The sequence below is a fragment of the Scomber japonicus genome, chromosome 7 (genome assembly GCF_027409825.1).
Source record: "Scomber japonicus isolate fScoJap1 chromosome 7, fScoJap1.pri, whole genome shotgun sequence".
Classification (NCBI taxonomy): Eukaryota; Metazoa; Chordata; class Actinopteri; order Scombriformes; family Scombridae; genus Scomber; species Scomber japonicus.
The window spans coordinates 13,090,489-13,110,459 of record NC_070584.1 but is presented as its reverse complement, the minus strand read 5'-3'; the positions used below and the strand labels follow the sequence as shown (position 1 = coordinate 13,110,459).

General features: G+C 39.5%; 1 protein-coding gene and 2 non-coding genes across 3 annotated transcripts; all 3 read right to left on the bottom strand.

The window, feature by feature from the left end:
- Positions 1-750: 750 nt before the first annotated feature.
- Positions 751-9,072, bottom strand: LOC128361277 (elongation factor 2-like). The gene is made up of 13 exons (XM_053321666.1): positions 8,966-9,072; positions 7,463-7,677; positions 6,378-6,559; positions 5,982-6,193; positions 5,213-5,391; positions 4,937-5,042; positions 4,433-4,685; positions 4,116-4,311; positions 3,656-4,022; positions 2,769-3,122; positions 2,436-2,618; positions 2,186-2,318; positions 751-1,113 (listed from the first exon to the last, which is right to left on the bottom strand). The coding sequence occupies exons 1-13, from the start codon at positions 8,966-8,968 to the stop codon at positions 920-922; spliced, it is 2,577 nt and encodes an 858-aa protein (XP_053177641.1). The 5' UTR covers positions 8,969-9,072; the 3' UTR covers positions 751-919.
- LOC128362442 (small nucleolar RNA SNORD37) lies at positions 4,777-4,842 on the bottom strand. The gene has a single exon (XR_008321633.1). It is a non-coding gene; the product is annotated as a small nucleolar RNA SNORD37 (small nucleolar RNA).
- Positions 6,666-6,731, bottom strand: LOC128362441 (small nucleolar RNA SNORD37). Its single transcript, XR_008321632.1, has one exon. It is a non-coding gene; the product is annotated as a small nucleolar RNA SNORD37 (small nucleolar RNA).
- Positions 9,073-19,971: the final 10,899 nt, after the last annotated feature.

Sequence of the window (19,971 nt, the reverse complement as noted above, 5' to 3'; positions counted from 1 at the left end):
AACATGTGGTCTTAAATGTTTTAATATTCAGCGTGAGATTATATAAAAACCAAAGAGTTGCAAAACCTGACATGTTGTAAGTGAAGCCTGCTGAGATTTGGTATTTTCCCAAAGATGATCCATTTATTAGCAATATAGTTTGATAAATATTCAGGTTAGATAAACAAGCTATACCTGTATGTTGCTGCCCAGTCACTATCAAGGACCATAATAAAAAGTCTTGCACTGTAATTTGTTAGACATTTTTGTGGTTGTGTGTAATTCGAGGTGTCAGATAAAACCAGACAAACACCAGATTGTAGAGATTGTACCATTTATACCAAGGTGAGCAAAATTGCTTTACATTTTCATGTGATCTATTCTAATGAAGCTAATAGTTAAACTTGAAATAAAAAAAAGTTGATCCTCCAACTTTCAGCAATTAAACAAGACAGCTCCATCAGTGGTAGCACTTTTCTTTAAATCATGCACATCCTCTGGCAAAGCAGACATAATCCCTGCGGCCATTGTATAAAAATGACACGTTCTCTCCTGGCTGGTCTTCACACACCATGTCACTTGCATTTAAGTACAGCTGAATTTTTGGATTGTAGAACAAGTTAACAAAAGTGGTCATCCACACCTCATTTTTCTGTCTACCCTAAGCTGAACATAAAAAGGCATGAACCACAGAAATGTAAGTAGCCTTAGGGCTTTCAGAGACAAGTGCATCATCCCTATAAAAAAAAATAAATAAAAAACCCTGAACCATTTAGTTTTTATTTTCTTTTATTTATCGTTTACAATTTTTGTAGTTTATTCATTATTGTCAATCCTTTTGGCAAACGTTAGTGCTCACTGTACAGTCCGGTCCCACAATGTAGACTAAAATTTATTGGAAAGTGTGGAATGAGGCAAGAACCATGTGGGGTGCAGGCTTTTACAGTTTGTCCAGGTAGTTGTCCAAGGCTGGGATACCTTCCTTGAGACCCTTGCGTTTACGTGTCTCGGTGACAACAATACCAGGCTTGCTTGCAGGGTCCATTGGGTTTCCAGGGAGGACCTGCCAGTGGTCAAATACACACTGTGGGAAGGCCTGGCCCCCAGTGTTGGAACGAAGGTCAGCTGTGAAACCTGGAAATAGACAGATGTTTCATTACTCTCGTGCCAAACCTGTTATTACATTGATGGTACTCAAGTGGCACCAAATGTGTGTGTGGGACATTTCTGTTTATAGTAGAAGCTGCTGAGATTGACACTAAAATGCAAATAGCAGGTACACCATACAGCTTGGTCAGGTTAGGCTAGCCCATTGTTGCTAACTCCCTTCACTTTCCCAGCATTTGGGGAAACAACAGATGAGACTTTTATTGAGAAGCTGCAGCATTTAGTAACTGACAAACTATACTCTGTACATTTACTGCTAACCTTTTCTTCTAGTAACTTTCCACACTCTCTTCTTGTGCAACCACAGACATTACACACTGCACTAAAGGAGTGCAGTGTGTAATGCTTCTCAAACTAGCTCATACAGCCAAAAAAAAAAAGCTGGTGACACTATAAAACACTACATTATTTTATTAATTTGAAGTGCTTTTATATCCAGATACAAGCACAGAATCTTCAACAACTGTCCTCTGCTGCCAAAAGTCTGACTGGCTAGCTCCTTGATGCATGAGATTCTGCTCCTGTTTTAGTGTTTTATGGTTTGTTTCAAAAACAAACAATTTTTGTATTATTTCCTGTTAATTATTTTATGTTCTTGTGTTGTTTTATCCATTTATGTACAGCACTTTGTTTCAGCTGTGGTTGTTTTAAAGTGCTATATAAATAAAGTTGAGTTGAGGGCGCAGTCTTTTTTATAGATTTTTTTTGGCATAGACCACTTTATTAAGCAGTACACAGACAGTAGTGCAATCAGCAGGACTGAACACATTTATATGCACTGAGGACTGAGTATTGTACACTTGCAGTTAAACAGCCACAATTTGACAAAAGGGGCTGTTAGTCCACTCAACTACCTTATCTCTACCCACCAGTGGCCTTACTAAAACAAATGACAATATATAACAAATCTCAATTTCAGAATATCAGAAAAATGTCACCTTTGTTAATAAAACAATAAGACAACTTCAATCTAAATCAGATGCCAAAATGAACACTAGCATGAGAACACTTTGGCTTAGCTGCATTGTTAGAGACTTACCGAATGACTCCATGACAGGCAGGTAGGCCTTGATAACACGCATGGGTGTGCCCATTACACTGGACTCCTCAAACACGTGACCACGCCTTCTGGTCAACACGCCGTAGATTCCGCCCATAGCAACAGCAGGACACTATAGAGTAGATAGGGGATTTGTGAGATGACAGGCTCCACCACTCTAAAATGTAATGTTCTAGCAAATAGCGGTCACTGTGTAACAAAAGCCATCACTATCTACAATGGAATTTACCTGGATCTCGACCAGGTAGACTGGCTCCATTAACCTGGGCTCAGCTGTGAGCTCGCAAGCATACAGAACTCTGCGGGCTGTAGGAATGATCTGACCACCACCACGGTGGATGGCATCTGTATGCAAGGTCACATCATGGATGTCGAAGCGAACTGCACGCATGTTCTCTTCACAGAGGACACCCTAAAGACAAAATTAAGACAAATAGTAAGTCGAAAGTACTACATATCCAAGACCACGGGGCAGACAGATCAACAATTTTTTCTCTTCTTCACAAATAACCAAATAAGTTAATCTACTTGTGTGAATTTTTGCATACTTCGGTCTCCTTACCTCCTTGGCGGCCCACTGGAAGCCAGTCAACACGCTGTCCTTGATCTCATTAAGGTACTGCACACCCTTGGTGACATCCACCAGCAGGTTAGGGCCAGTTCCATCAGGTCCAAAGCACCAGATCTTCCTGGCCTCACCGACATCCCACTCAAACTTGTCAGCAAGGTAGCGGGCACGGGCCTTGAGCTCCTGGCGAGAGCTGACTTCACCCTTCTCAATGTCCTCTGCCAAGCCATCTTCGAAGGGACGGGCCTTCATGAACAGACGGTTGTGCTTGTTGGGCGACTTTGACAGACACATCACATCTGATTCTGCGCTGACGGTCTCTCTGTAGGACACCACTGGTTCAGATTTCTGAAAAGAGAAAACCACATTTCAATGCAGGAACACATGGGATTATCAAAATGAGAACTTTCACTGTTATGCATTCGACTGTGTGTCTCAAGTTAAAAGATCCCCTCCACTACTTCTTTTAGTGTTGGACATGCTCAAATAGACCCTAGAAGGCTGATTTCATAATTATCAGTGAAAAGTTGATCTGTGCCTACTTTAACTCTGAGTATAAGTCTTGTAATTAAACTAGTTTGGCACATGTATGATGTGGACATTTAAAGCCTCCAGGGAACATATAGTCAGAACAGACTTCATAGTGAAGTTAGGAACATTTTGTCTTCAGCAGTTAAAAACTTAAGTTTCCAAACAGCACCAACATATTAACATACTGGATGTTTTAAATATGGGTGTAAGTGTTAAATGTTAAGGACCCTAATGGGGTACACTATGGAAACATGGACAGGATTGTTACATCTCAAACATATCTTGAGGGGATCTTTAAACTTTAAAGAGGAAATTACTAAAAAAAAAAGCTCAAGTTTTGCTTTTATCACCTTGAGTGGAATGCAAGCGTGATCTTCCTCCAGATCTTTCAGACAGATCTCCAGATGCAGCTCTCCAGCTCCAGCGACGATATGTTCTCCAGACTCCTCAATGATACACTGCACCATAGGATCAGACTTGGACAGACGCTTCAGACCCTCCACCAGTTTGGGAAGGTCAGCGGGGTTTTTGGCCTCCACAGCAACTCTCACCACAGGGCTGACACTGAACTTCATCACTCTCATGTTGTGCGCCTGCTCATAGGTTGTGATTGTTCCGGTCTTGACAAGGTACTGGTCCACTCCAACCAAACCCACAATGTTACCACATGGCACATCCTCAATGGGTTCAGTGTAACGTCCCATCATCAAAATGGTCCTGTCAAAGAACAAGGAGCATGAACGGTTAAACACAGTTCAGATATGTATAACTGATAAATCCCCCTTTCATAAATGATGCTCTAAAACATACCTCTGAATTGGCTTGACGTAAAGGTCTTCCTTCTTTCCGGGGACAAAGTTTGGTCCCATAATGCGCACCTTCAGCCCAGTGGAGACAGAGCCAGAGAATACACGACCGAAGGCATAGAAGCGACCCTTGTCACTGGTGGGTACCATCTTTGAGATGTACATCATCAGAGGAGCCTTGGGGTCACAGTTCTTGATACCTGAGTGGACAATTTACAGACAGACCATCAGCAAAACACCCACAGCACTATACTATACCACAACCCTCCCCTATCGCAGCATGAACAAAATTAGATAAAAAAAAAAAAAGTATCTGCATACCCATGGCAGCCTCATCATCTCCAGGTCCTTCATACAGCAGCTCACAGCGGTACTTCTGGGCAGTGACGGGGGAAGGCAGATGGATGGTGATCATTTGAAGGAGGGCTTCTCCAGCAGGCAGCCAGCGACGCATCACTGCCTTCAGGAGAGGCTTACCCTCCTTCTCCTTGTCTTCAGAATCCAACTTGATTTCCAGCTTCTGGATCAGCTTGTTAGCTTCTTCGTTCTTGAAGTTCATGATGGCATCGAACACCTAAAAGTGGAATTTGTATGAATTAATGAGTGAAATTTAACATTCTCAAGGATCATGATGGAAAGGTGTTAAAGTAAAAACACTATGCCCTGCTCAGACTGAAGGTGATCATCACTAAAATCAGGTCAAAGTGAAGAATATTTATGTCATCAAATGCAGGCATACAGAGCAACTGTCTATGGTAATGAGATTTTACACACTGTATGTTATCAATTTCAATAATATTTCAACATAAAATGAGGTTTTGACACCTTGAAGATGGGGTCCAGGACAAGGGCATTGAAGGTACGAGCGTACTTCTTGCCGTCGGGTCCAGAAGGAGTCTTGGAGAACTTGCCACTATCTTGGTCAAAGTACCTAGAATAGCACAAGGATGTCAAGTTTGTTAAAACTAGTCTGTTCTGTTGTTGAAAAAAGTTGAATGTTAGAAGAAAGTCACTTTTCCTGAACTCTTGTCCCCTCTTTAACTAGCTGGCTACTTTCTTCAGCTTTATTGCGTAGTTAAACGGTCTAGATTAGAGACTCACCTGTCTCCCCACAGTTTCTTCATCATGTCCTCCACCTTCTTGCAGTGCTCAGCTGGTGTCATCTGGGCGTTGCCCTTGGCAGCAAACTTGGCAGCATACATCTCAGCAAACTGCTTCAGGGTGAAAGCCCAGCCGTGGAGGCCAGAGCCGAAGCCAACAGTACCAATAACTGGATCAATCTAGGAGAGAAGGCAGAACATCAGGGTAAATAAAGGAATACCAAGAATGTTTTGGTTAACATTTAATTATAAACAGCTAGTAATGGGATTTTAATTTAGACTGGACTAAAGTGAAAAATGTCTCACTTAAAAGGGCTTTAACAGTCGACTGAAATTTACCACCAGGCTTAACTCAAGTCACAAATGTTAAAATGGACACTTGATCAAATCCATCATAAACAATTATCACCACATTTTTACTTTAGAGTCATCAGTGCTCAGGAAAAAAAGTTATACCATGACTATTTTCATCTTTCTGGTGCAACCTGCTCTCTGAAGTACTCAGATAGATGTGGACACACTCATTTCCTGTCTGCTGCACACAAATAACCTTCTCTGAAGTTTCTCCCAGAGCTTTTACCCTGCAGTAATGTCACACCATCTACATTTGATGCGCAGTCACACTACTTCCATTTAAAAACATTTAGACCAACTGTGTATCTATGTCACTTTATCAGTCGACTGTAAAAACAGTTGCTGATTTATTCTGTTGATTGTCAAACAGTTCATTCTCTTGTTGCTGCAGCCAAACAGACCAGAAAACCACTCACCATGATGTTGCCCATGGGTCCATGTTCATCCTCTCCATAAGTGGAAATGATGACGTTGACGGTCTCAATGATACGCTGGAAAGTCTGGTACAGGTCCTCAGCTTCAAGCTGCAACTCCAGCAAGGCACGGTCCATCTTGTTCATCATCAAGACTGGCTTGATACGCTCACCAATAGCCTGGCGAAGCACTGTCTCAGTCTGGACACACACACCTGGTAGGGACACACACACACAATGACTATTTCACTGAAGGAAAAGCAGGTCGAGCTGTGAATCCTCATTTCACACCAATAGTGAACTAGAGATCAATGATAATTACAGTTCTCCAAGAAAAAAAATTGTCCAAGTGTAACATTGAGTGTACAGCCAGAGAACTCATTGCAGCCTCATTCTTACCAGACACGCAGTCCACGACAACCAGGGCTCCGTCAGTGACACGGAGAGCAGCAGTGACTTCAGAGGAGAAGTCGACGTGCCCAGGTGAGTCAATCAAGTTGATCAAGAAGCCGCATCCATCCTTTGACTGCTTGATGAAGGCCATATCGTTTTCAGACAGCTCGTAGAACAGGGAGATGGCGCTGCAAGTAAGATAACATGTTAGATGTAACAATTCAAATCAAAAAAAAAAAAAAAAGACCAGGTCCTAAAAGTGGCATTTGTATGAAATTTAACATTGTATGCCCCGCTCAGACTGAAGGTGATCATCACTAACATCAGGTCAAAGTGAAGAATATTTATGTCATCACATGCAGGCATACAGAGCAACTGTTTATGGTAATGATGTGACATATGATCAAGTGCATGCAGAAATGAATAAAATTATACAATGCATCACATTAATGTCAAAATTCAAAATAAGTGAAAAGCTAATGCAAGATAATGTTTCATTTCATTCATAGTTTAGGGAGAATAATGAAGAATGTGCTCTTCTACAGATGGACATGAAAACTATAGTGGAAAAGTGTCAGTCAGTTGTCAGTTGCTGGTATGTTATCAATATGACAACTGGATCATTTTTACTGTTTTTGCCGACGAACATGTCTCACACAGAGAATATGGACTCAATGCAGAAACTCAGATGACATGCCACACTTCTGATCTGGACTGTGTAGCAGATCTAACCCAGTAATATGACCAACCAAATGAAAAGGCGTTCCATGTTGCGCACACACTTCAGGATTGAAACTATAAGAGGTTTGTTTAAATTACAGTAATATAACACTGTTGAGCTGGTTATGCGCCCTGAAACCAGACATTTCCATCATCAAGCAATTAAGCTGCTCTGTGAATGCCCTGTGTATAAATGTACTTTTAAAACTGGGCAACTGCACAGGTGTCCAGTACTAAAATGTATGCTCACACAACCCCTTATCAGTGTTAATCATCTACTTGCTGCCAGATGTATGCAGTAAGAGATGTAGACCTTTTAATTAAAAAGCAAATATGAGGCATTGCACAAAATTGGAGTTGGAAATACTCACGTAGATTTAATGGTAATGCAACGCTCCTGTTCATCTTTACGTGTGTCTGTGAAACGTGTCTCTCCAGCACGAGCTGAGGCGATGATACCAGCCTTCGATACCAGCGAGTCTGTCAGAGTTGACTTTCCGTGGTCCACGTGCGCAATCACAGACATGTTACGAATGTTGGATTTTTTGTCCATGATGGCACGGATCTGGTCTATGGTAAAGTTCACCTGAGAGAAAAGAAGAAAAAAAAAAAAAAAAAAAATCAGATTAACGACTCACAACAAAGAGGGAAGGAACTGAAATCTCCTGCCAAAATCAGGGTTACCATCTGACCTCACTATCCATGGATGCCCCCAATGCAAAACATAATATTGAGACATCCCAGTAAAATATAGTGGGTAAAGCATACACAGCTTGGCCAAGGAAAAACAAAGTTCTTATCTGCCAACAGGTGAAGTGATTAAAGTTTCTGATGTGTATTCAGATACAAAAGTGCACAAGTAGCAAAGGCATTCAGATTTAAATGCACTGGCTTGCTAACCCGGCTGCTGGATGCAGCCACAGATGTCCATGTTTTAAGTACTTCTGTATAACTATTAAATAGAGGCTGTAATAAACATTTATTTAGTCATCACCGTTAGATCTGTCCATAACTGCGCAGTGGCACTGACAATTGATTCTGACGTAACATAACCCAGGGCGTTGGAAATCCGCCATCATAACAACTGTTGCGTGATTGTTATCTGGGTATCGTCGACATTCGTTTAAACCCTATGTAAATGTGAGCCGGTGCATCCACTGATTTACACTGATTACTTGACGGAAGTTATAATACACACCATACGTGGCTCATAAAAGCACATTTAACCCAGTGACGCCCGGCATAATGTGTCGGCATGAATAGGCCACGTGTACAGACTTTGACACTAACGTTATGCTAAAAGCTAACATGGCTCAGTGACTCATCTACCGACAGGCGGCCGAGCCCGGAATCGTAAAATGCCGGCAAGTTATTCGTCCGTAATAACACAATAGACCAGACATGTTCTGTTCCTGGTAAGGATACTTGTAAAAGCACAGATAACATTAAAATAGGTAGCGCTGCTCTCATTCCGCTACTTTTATCGGTGCTAGCAACATTTAGCGGACAAGAGCTAGAGCAAGGAGCCGCCACTGTCAGCTAAGTAACCAGCTAGCAACGTCAACTCCTTCAGAATAAACTTAAATGGTCGACATGTATCCATAAGACTTTAATAGATGCTTAAATGCATGCAGCTGACAAACAGCTATGAGAAGAAAATAAAGTTTTATTTCTAACGGTGCGTAGCTACTTCTAAGCTAGCGATACAGATGACAAAATGGTTGCCATTTTGATCAAAGCACAATCCATTGAACTGACAAGCAAGTAGCCTAGCATCCGCGTAAAAAAACACACAAAATCACTAATATCAAGGTCGATAGCGCCGTATGCACTAGATAACTCATTAATTGGTCAGAGAAAGAGTTTCAACTCACCATTTTGACGGATGGTTTTAGATTCTCTTGATGGAGAAAAGACAAGAATTTTTTACACTGCCCACCTCACGAGGGCATAGGCAGGGAAGAGGCCACTGACGTCAGAAAATTCCTCTTTATACTGCTTGCGTCAAGTCCGTGCGTCATCACGTAAGATGCGTCGAAGACTGTGTGACGATGCAGATGCTGCTGCTACCGTTGTTAACTAAAGAAAGCGTTATGCTTCATTAAACTCATCGATTACTGTAATCAGAATCAGGATCTCTATTGGCCAAGAATGTTGATATTGTAATTATAATTGTAGACTATTTGATCTGATACTTTGAATTTCTGGGGAAAATGACAAAAAGGGTAAAATGACTGTAGATAATTGGTAAAATCTCACATTATTATCAGCATAAATAGCTAATAATAGAACAATAATTACAAAGGAATATCCATGCTGGACATTAAAGGCAAATCTAGGTTGTCACAAATGAGGAAGTTGACACTGGACCAAGAACCAAAAATATGGCTGAGCATTGATCATTTAAAAGTAGTAAACAGTCATGCTGATAATAAAACGTGAGCTGTTTAGCTTAACAGCTCACGTTTTGGGCACAGCTCAATTTGAACCTTTTGCAATTGTCTTTTAATCATAAAAAGATTTATGGATTCTTAAGATTGAAGATTCAATACTCTATTGCCATATCAGCATGATTAATTGGAATTTGTCTTTTGAGCTCACTTAAGCATAGACAGTAAAAGATAAAAATAATAAAACCACTCACTCATAAAGCACATTCATGGTGCTCTGCTGGATTAAAGATTAATTTGTATTGTTGTCAGATTGTCCACGTCATGCTGCATGATATTTCTGTCCATAAGATGGAGCCCCAGCTCCAACCTGGCAGAGGGAGGGCAACAGGTAGTCTGTGTGTGTGTGGGGGAGGGGGGGGGGGGGGGTGTGCGTGTGCGCGTGTGTGTTTGTGAGACACAGAGGCACTATACTATGCAATGCTCGATCACAGCTGGAGAGATCATTTATGTACAGTATGGATCTCACATTATCAATAGTCAAGGTTAGTTTTCATCTCTATGGAAAATACTGTGTACCTGCACATTGTTCAAGGATGCATAAGGAAGGTCCTTGAGTGTAATGCTGTCTTTAATTTATTAGACAAAAATTTAATTTCTTTTAAAATCCTGGAGCATAAAACGTGCATGCATTTTTTTTGTTTTTTTATGTGGGTGACTGAATTTCCTTTATGAAATTATTGCAAGGCCACTTCTCAGATTTGGAAGTTCTCACTACAAAGATGTACTTCACGACACCTTTTGTGTGACATGTTTCTCATTCCATCTTTATGGTGCAATTTTCACTTTGTATGTTGAAAGTCAGCTCTATCAACATGGTACAAATGAATAATGGAAAAGCTGAATCGATCTTCTCATCTACAGGTGTTGAACTGGTGAAGGCAGAATGTGTGTTAATGTAAATGCATAGCTGAAGATTCACATGATAGATTGACCATTATGAGACCATTTGAATGGACATACTTGTGTCACAAAAGAGCTCTTTAAAAAGCATAGAACTATTTTAAGATTCATATTTTGGGAGGACGTTGATGGGTCAGGGAAGGTAACTGAGGAACAGAATTAGAAAACAATTAGGCCTAACATGGACATAGACAAACAGGCACACACAAAAACCTCAAATGGTAAATTGAACAAATTTGACGGCACTTATTACTTGTGCAAACAGGAAGAAACTGTGTCAAATTTTATCATTTAACGCCATTGCACCTGATCTGCTTGTCTAATGTTGTGCCGTCGCTCTCAGCAGGCTGTCATATCGAAGAACACTCATGCTGAATGATTGACAGGGAGAAATGGCAGGCAACTCAGGCTGAGTAATTGACTATGGATTGAAATGACACCAAGCTTTTAGAAGGGTATGGTCTCTCCAGCTACATCCCTGCAAACGTGTCTTGTTAAAATTTGTGCTTAACAGTCCATGTTCTGCTGGTAGTTTCTTAACATATTTGCTTTAATCTGATCCTCAAAAATGCATACAGGTCTAAAAGTCTTTATCATCTGTGTTTTTTGTGAGTCTCTCGCTCTCTCTCGACCACTTTATGTGCGTCAATAGAGTTTATGCATATTTACCTCACTAATACATGTCTGTATCATGCTTAAGTTGTGATCATCTGACGGTCATCAAAGATCAAAAAAATCATGAGATCACCATTAGATTGTCTGCTGATGTCTGAACATACAGTACATATGAGATAGAAGAATAAAAAGGGGGAGAATATAAAAGTAAGATTATAGACTACAGCCAGAGAGTATGATACCTATGGAATCAGGAATATGGGAAAGGCTGTGCAGGATCAAACGTTACAAATCCATTCGTGCCTCTCCTACACACCTGTCTGATTAAATAATCTTTATTTGAATAGCGCCAAATCACAACAAAGTCATCTCAAGGCACTTTACTCATAGAGCATGTTCTCTCTTCAGGTTTTAATTTTAAAGAGACCCAACATTCCCACATGAGCAAGCACTTGGCAACGGTGGCAAGAAAAAACTCTTTTAACAGGAAGAAACCTCAGGCAGAACCAGACTCAGAGTGGGCGGCCATCTGCCTCGACCGATTGGGGTAGAGAGGAGGGAAAGGAAGGATAGAGGAGAGAAGCACAATGAAAATCAACAATGAAGCTAGAAGGTCCGGGACTGGAATCTGTCATCTGGACGTCTACAGGCCCAGATTACCTGTGAGACCAGAAAGCACCGACAACTCCGGGGAAGAAGTTTAGGTTATTGAACGTATAAGTGGTACATGAATGTTAATTGATATAGAGGGATGGATAGAGAGAGAGAGAGGGAGGAGGAGAGAGGAACTCAGTGCATCATGGGAGTGGGAGTCTCCTGGCAGTCTAAGCCTATAGCAGCATAAACTAGGAGCTGGTCCAGGACAAGAATGTTCTTCAAAGTGTTCTTCTATTTTGAGCAAAGGCTGTGTGCAGGAACCAGAATATTGTTCCAGCCATCACAGCTGGGTACAAGTGCCTTTTAAAATGAGTCATAATGAGTCAAAATGAGTCACCTGAAAGTCCTGAAAGTCTTGGTAATCCCTATAATGCCGCTCTCTCAAGTTAATGAGAGAAAGGCAAACAGAGGCTCTTTCATAATCCTGACCCAGATTTATGGTAATTGGACTCATACTGAAACCCATTTCATATTTAAATTACAAAAGAGGTAATCTATCAGCTATTTCTAAAATAGGCAAAGTGGCCAATAACACACCACCATAAACCATTGATCTTTGGAAGGAAATGGGACGCAAGCTCTGGTCTCTGATGTCAATACCTGAATATTTGTTTATCTCTATTGTATCCATCCATCCATCCTCCTCCTAATAACTCTTAAGCTGCTTGAACTATAAGGCAATAATCCTTCTTAGCCTGGAGCAGAACAAAAATGTTGCTCTGGAAAGGACAAGCAGGTTTTTTTATTTTTTTTATTAACAACACTTGATATTTTAGATAGATATTTGTGTGTGTGTGTGTGTGTGTGTGTGTGTGTGTGTGTGTGTGTGTGTGTGTGTGTGTGTGTGTGTGTGTGTGTGTGTCTATGTCTATGTGTCCTGTACCTGCTGTTTCAATCATACCTTGTCATTGTTGAAGTATATAACATAAAATAGTCTAACAGATTAAAGTGTCTGGTGCATTAAGAAACCTGCAAAGGGACACACTTAAATTGAGCCCTTGGACTGAAATGACAATTAGGTGTCAGGGGCCCTCATTGTGCATTGGCTGGATGAGAGGGGTCTCTAATTGTTTTCAGACCCATCTTTACCATGCAGGTATTATAAATATCTCAAACACTTGGCACATTTTGACGAGTGATTTTTGGTGCAGCTTTTATTACCTCATTAACCTCCTTTCATTCGTCAGCTGAGCAGTTTTGGTTGATATCTTGTTTTGATAACTTGTTTTGTCTTTTTAGTAAGTTATTTTTTCCATCTCAAGGACCCTTACAGTGGACAGTTTGACCATTTATCCTTTTGAAATAGGCTACACAAATCAAGTTACCAATGCAAAATAAAAAGCAATGAAACAAGCAAATGAGAAGTTGTAATGTTCAGACTCATACATGATTCATGTATAAACCATGTCTATTTCAAAAGCAGTAGGAATCTTGCAAAGGTTGCCCCAATAGCTGTCAGTATACATGAGACCTTATTCGTTCAATATTGAAAAGCTACATACAATAACAGCGTCCAAGTAGACCTTGCTGAGATTGTTTTGTCATCTGAATCTTTCCTCCTTGAACCAAGTACAAGACGAGTGCACTGACAAAGCATGGAGGTCACGACCCTCTTTGTGATAGGCAAAGTAAGAAGTAGTGCCCTCTTGTATGTAATACATTTCAAATCTACAAACACAGTGGCCTCAAATGAAGCGCCACAAAGAGCTTCAAAAACAAGGTTTAGCCTCACTGCCTTTAAAGGCACATGGAGAGTGAAGGGGTACTTGATGACAGCCCATGTGACTGGCTAATTGACTTTTAATTATGGAAAAAGAGACATTTATACAATAGCTGTCTGCTAACTGAATGACAAAACATCCACAATAGAGCACTGAAAGGGGGACACATTTCAATCATGATACATCTGCTCAACAGTCCACCATAGGCATAGTTGTCTAACAGCTTAAAAAGCCAATTTATTGGGATGAGTACAGGAAAAGACTATTTTGTTTGCCAAAAAAGAAAAAAGAAAAATACATTATACCTCAAGGTTACCATTATCCTTCCAAACTATACATTAATTCATAAAAACTCAGGTCAATAATACACACTCCAACAAATGAATTACATTCTAACATAATTATCTTATATTGTACCATGAAAAGTCCATATAACCCTACTTTATACCTCACTTACTATACTATACTATACTATACTATACTATACTACACTACACTATACTATACTATACTATACTGACTGATTTCTACATCGTGCCTGAAAAGTCAATACCAATTTTTTTTTCTACACGTGACAACCTACTACCCAAGTGCAATTCATAGCCACATCAGAGCCTGAATTAAAAAATAATTTTATTTCAGCTCATTACCTTGTAAGAATAACGTTCATGGTTGTCTGTGCTGACCTATTTCTTTGCTCAACTCAAAAAGAAAATTACCAGTGGTGTGAAACTTTGTATCTACTAAGTTCAGTTAAGTTTATTAAGTCTGCTGTGCAGAATTTAATTATTACACTCTGTTGCACACTTTAATCAACACCTGCAGTTAATAAACTGAAATATGTTTTAGATTGAATGCATTGTTTAGATTGTGTTCTCTGAGGATCGTTAATATTATTTGATGCACTGGATTGAAGCTGTTGAACCATGGCCCAGAAAACCTGTCACCACTTTACCTGTTTGATACATGTTTACATATATACATATATATGTGTGTGTGTGTATATATATATATATATATATATATATGTACACACACACATATATATATCCAGCCACATGTCATGAGTCAGCTATTCACACAATAAATGCACTCAAGTGTTAAAATCCACAGCAATACTCAACAAAAGCACTGGCACATCATTTGTTCTGATTCTGCTTTTTCCATATCTACTATTGTTGATTTACAAAAGATATGGGAAGGCATTTCATGAATTTGGGGACATTAAAGTACAATGTGGTGTTGAAAAGAGAACACATTTGGTCTTTTATGGTCTTTCTAAATAAAACTGTTAGATGCAACCCTCCTCTGTCATCAGTTGCCACCAGACAATCAACATGATCACCATCATGATGTCAATCATTATGCAAATCTGTATCCACATGCAGACTGTTTATAACTAACTACTTCAGTGCATTCTATCATGCACATTACTGTATGGATGGCACAGACAACAGCTCAGTATTTAGCACTGTAATGTCACAGTAAGGGTGTCTTGAGTTTTAGCCCTGGTCCTCCCTGTGAAGTCTGCATGTTCTCCCTGTTTTTCCTTCCTGGAGCCATGCTTTTGTCAGACAGTTCAAACAGGAGACTCTGGTTTGTGTACTGCTACTGTTGTTTGACACTAAACATTGAAAAGATGTCTGATGCAATGTGTGTCCTCTATAAAAATGCTCATGTTTTCATGGCAAATGTTTTCATGATAAATTAGCTAAAATCTTATTGTGAAGTTGACAGTTGGGTTGAACTGAAAAAAAAGGAAAAACTGATGACCTTAAAATTAACAATCAGTTTTTTGTGTTTAGAAATGTTAACGATATCATGAAAAGAAAACCCTGATGCGCTGACAGTGAGGAAATACTTCCATGTGGCAAATCCTCTCAGGCGCCAGTTGCAGAGCTTCAAATTCTATCTTCCAAACTCAATTAATTTTTGTTTTATTATCAAAAAGTCACATAAAATAATTCAAATACCATAACGCAAGGACATATATTCAAACAACATACAACTATGGGGTGTCAGCAACAGCAGTGTGCATAGCAACCACCATTGCAATGAAAGAAAACGTTGCATTCCTACAATTTTCTGGCATGACCTGAAACAATCTTTGTGATAACTGTATACATTCACTGAACAATGATTATGAAAATAAAATGCCAGAAAATTATGAAAATAAAATTTCTCCCTGACATGTTATCAAAACACCTTTTAATGCAGACACTATCTGAAAATGTTGCAGAGGAATGCCAGCCATCTTGTTTGTTTTCACTGAAAAACATGATGTGGATGCAGGCTGATAGAAAAAAATGGGCAACCCCCCCCCCGCCCCCCCCAATGTAGGCCCTCAGGGGCAATGCTGAAGCTCATCTACCACCCTCCCCCCCACTAAGTAGTTTATATTCCAAACCTCAGCCTTTTTGAAAAAGCTATTAATTTGGGGGACTTTTTTTTTTTTATTGTGGCCCTTTTTTCTCTTCCTTTTCCTTTTGTTTTACCTTTCTTTTGGCAGCCCTGCTGGGCTTTTGGTTATGCTGTCCATTTTCTGCTAGTTGATCATTTCTCCAACACACTTGATACAACCTAACCACAGTGCATTGTGACCTGCTAACCAATCATCACTTGCCCAGCCATCAAATTGACTGTAAAACAGTCTATCATGAGACTTAATTTTCTTGGAAACAACTTTTATTTTATTCTGATTGGATAACACTGCTTCCCCAGATTGCCCATATTGTAGATCTGGCCATACTGTGGGCCGATGTTGTGAGACTGGGCTGGGTGGGGAAATGAGGACAGAGAAGAGAAACACGAGCAAAGACAGAGAAAGGATAGGGTCAGAGTCATGGGAGAGGAACAAAAAAGCAGAAAAACAGAGTGCAGGCAGGGGATGGAGTAGCATCAAAAGAGGGATGTGAGAGAAAGAAACAACATGTTAGCACGAAGCTGTCATGCCATGCAAGTGCTGCCACTTGTGATAAGTGTGGTGAGAGATGAAAATTGGCAGCTCATTAGAGAGGTAATAGCAGCTGGCGGGATGCTTTACAGCTTGTATTTTGTCCAGTGTCTCTCTTTTGTTTTTTGGGGTTTTAAGTGATTCAATGTAAAGAAGCTTTAAAAAAGGAATGGCATTTTGTAAAAGAGCCCCAAACTTCAAAATAGCTAATGACCCAATTCTGGCAGTTTCTGAGCTTTCATGCTACTAAAAGACTTTATTGAAATGCTGCATTATCAGTTAAACTCACATTCACACTTCTGATCATTAATTTGCCATCAAGTACTTTACGCTCAAACATTTACATCTTTTGTTGCTAAGTAATGATGTTGGGAGTATGTGTTTGCACTGTTCAGTCGTTAATGATGATGTTTTATTTACCTTTTCTTTGAATAAAAAGTCAGTAGAATATATATATACATTTGGCAGCCAAGTGGTGGCATTGCATTCAATTGCAGTGTTCAGTGAGTATGGGCCAATTTGATGTTCTGTTTGATGAGAGAGAAAAGAAGTGTTGAGCTTTGTTTTTTACTTGCACCAAATGCCAAAAATGCTTTTTAAAATCCAAATATCAGCTTAGAACATGCTAGGTGGCCAGATGGTGGCTTATTGGAGTGCTGGGGTTAACAGACAGAACTGAAAGCTGCTGACATGCTGACTTTAAGCCAGCTTTTGTCCATGTTGAAAAGGGCTTTGATGCCATACTGTGCTGTGTTAATTGACAGCAAACCTGCCACACCCATCACATTTCACTCACCCGATTTTTTTTAAAGGTCTTAATCCTTGTATTCACTCTGACACTGGTACGTGCTTTGTTGCTGTTAGTGCTGCTGCATCCCATGTTCTACCTGTTTCAGTTCTCTCTTGTTCACTCTTTCTGTGCACCCTGGATGGTCTTCAGTTCCAAGGTAATTGCCACTGGGGGATTATATGCAATTCTGCTTGCACGTTATTCATCACACCGGTATGTAGTCCGCACTGCTGTGGATTATTTTCTCTGCAGGGAGAGTATACAAGAGTGCAACTGGGCTGCCAAATAAAACGGCTGGGAGATTTTCAAGCAACTTTCTGAAGCGCACAAATTAATCTGCCATCTTGCCTTGCTGATATGGAATTGGCTCTACACCATTTCAGTGAGGTTTACCTCATATAAGGCTAACTCATGCCTCATTGTATTGGTTTTTGACATGTGTATTGTGCATTAAAAGGTTAAATCACAGCAACTGGAGGTTTTCTTCATATAAGCTGTCGCCCCTTATCTTAAGGAGACATGGTACTGTAGATAAAATAATAAAAGTTGGTTCAAAGAAAGCAGTCACAATTTTACTTTGAGTGTATTTAAATACAGTTCAATGGCAATGGAAGGAAATACTTACAAAAGTCCCCCCTCCACACACTCAATGACAAAATCTCACAGTTTTGACATTCTTATTGAAGATTTGTCACAGACTTTCTAAATTCTAATAGTTCTTGTTTCTTGGATCTGGCTGTCTTGTCCCTCTGATATCACATGTCAGTCAACATTTTACAAAATTATATTTGATGAATAAACAATAAATCATAATAGTAACATTTACAAATGTAAAATTCTTAATTGCAGTTTCATTTTGATGTCTTAAACTGTTCAACCATGCATTTTGCAGAGAGTCATGTTTATCCTTTAAACTCAACTGTATGAATTTTTTGAGTCCCCTGGAGGGAATTTTGTGCAATACTTTTATCATGTTTAAAAGTTTAAGTGAAATTGCTTTTGCTTTTTGGTCTTTCTGACACATGATATGAAATTATTTGACACATTGATTAATAGCAAATGGAGTAAAAGCAGATAAAATCATCATGAAGCAGATAACAATTTTATCATTTTCTGCTGCTATGAGATTACATTGATTTACCAGCTGGACAGATATCTGAGCAATGTGGGACAATGCGCTCTGAGGTATGTCCTCTTGCTTGTCTGCAGCCACTATATTAAGAAATAAAGATCATGGAGCAAACTGACTGATTATTATCTGACTGCTGATATAAATATAGAACACATTGTGCTTGAATGTTTGTGCACAATATACACAGCCACATATAGGCCACACATGTCCTTGGTTTTTCATTTGTTATTGACAAGCACAGGGCACAGGGCCCTATATCCACCTGCTTCTCTCTGTTGCACACAATACATCTCAGAATTGTTGCTGCATGGTAAATGTTTGGGACTGTCACCTGTGACAAGCTACGTGGCAACCAATATTTACACAAAAAGCACTCAGTGTGACAGCAAACCTCCACCAATGCCTAATGTTGTTCCAATTAAGCTATTACACTTTCCCAGACAATACTGGACAAATGACAGAATAATTATATAACGTTAGCCAGTGTTTGGCTTCATGATGTCACTGTGACGAACAAGCTGATATGTTTGGGCAGTCAGTAACATACAACAGCTCTTTGTACAGAGATACTATACTGGTTATTACAGATTATCTACTACCTTACACAAGCAAATATATTCAGCTAACATTATGCTGGCTGAAATGGATTCTTCTGGACATAATGAGAAAATGCTGTTTAAGGGTTAGGGTTAGGTAAGGCTGGTGAGTTTCTATATTCTTTTATTGTCAACAAATCTCATTTGGCAGAGTCAAACCAACAACGAATCAAAAATACTTACAAGTATGGTGTATTTATTCAAACTCTGATACATTTTATTCCTCCATTTACACTTCTGTTGTTGTCCAAAAGCTTTTAACAACATGTCAGTGAGCCACACTGAGGGCAAAAAAATGACTAATAGCAGTTATAAGATTGTCATTCTACGGAGAGATGTGCCTCATATGGCAGATGCAACGTTGTTCCACTTACAGAACAACGCCTTTAGTAATTTATCTGGCAAGTTGCAAAAATGTTATAATAACCCTAACCCTAACCCTTTCCCCAAAATATCTGAGTACTATATCCGCTACACAAAACAGCATAATTAAACTTTTCATGGCTATGTTTAGATGCTGTCAGCTGGATTAAATATGAGGAAAGATCACAGCCTTTGTATAATACAGAAAAAAGTCTGCAATGAGTTGATGCCAGAGTCTCTAGTGCCAGAGTCCAGTGTCTTGGTGCTAATGCAATGCAAATTGGGAAAACAATTTAGTTGATTCATTTCTAGGAGACAGGGGGTTAGAGTGGGTCAGTCTGGGCAACTTGGTTTGAGAAATTATTTAATTAAACTTGAAGCAGAATCTTTTGAAGCAGCAAATTGCTTTATAAAGTTAAATATTTACAGGAGTAAAAACAAAATTGCTTCTGCCAACAGTTATTACTTGTTGAACATTCACAAATATTAACAATTTGTGAATGTCATTTTCCAGTGGGAGCCAAGTTAGCCATATTTGTCTAATCATGCATCATACTCCTTCACCCAGTCATACTTCTCACTTCATTGCACTTTCAGAAAGAAATGTCACTAAGTGCTTTCAATAATAAGTTTGGTCTAGAAACTGTTTGAAATTTAAGCACCATTTATTCTGAGAAGGCATAGCAAACAGGTATGCTAT

Coding starts and splice junctions, on each gene's coding strand:
- LOC128361277 (XM_053321666.1), bottom strand. Junction 6,194..6,377: donor TGTCGTGGACTGCGTGTCTG/GTAAGAATGAGG, acceptor TGTCCCTACCAG/GTGTGTGTGTCCAGACTGAG. Junction 3,123..3,655: donor ACGCTTGCATTCCACTCAAG/GTGATAAAAGCA, acceptor TTCTCTTTTCAG/AAATCTGAACCAGTGGTGTC.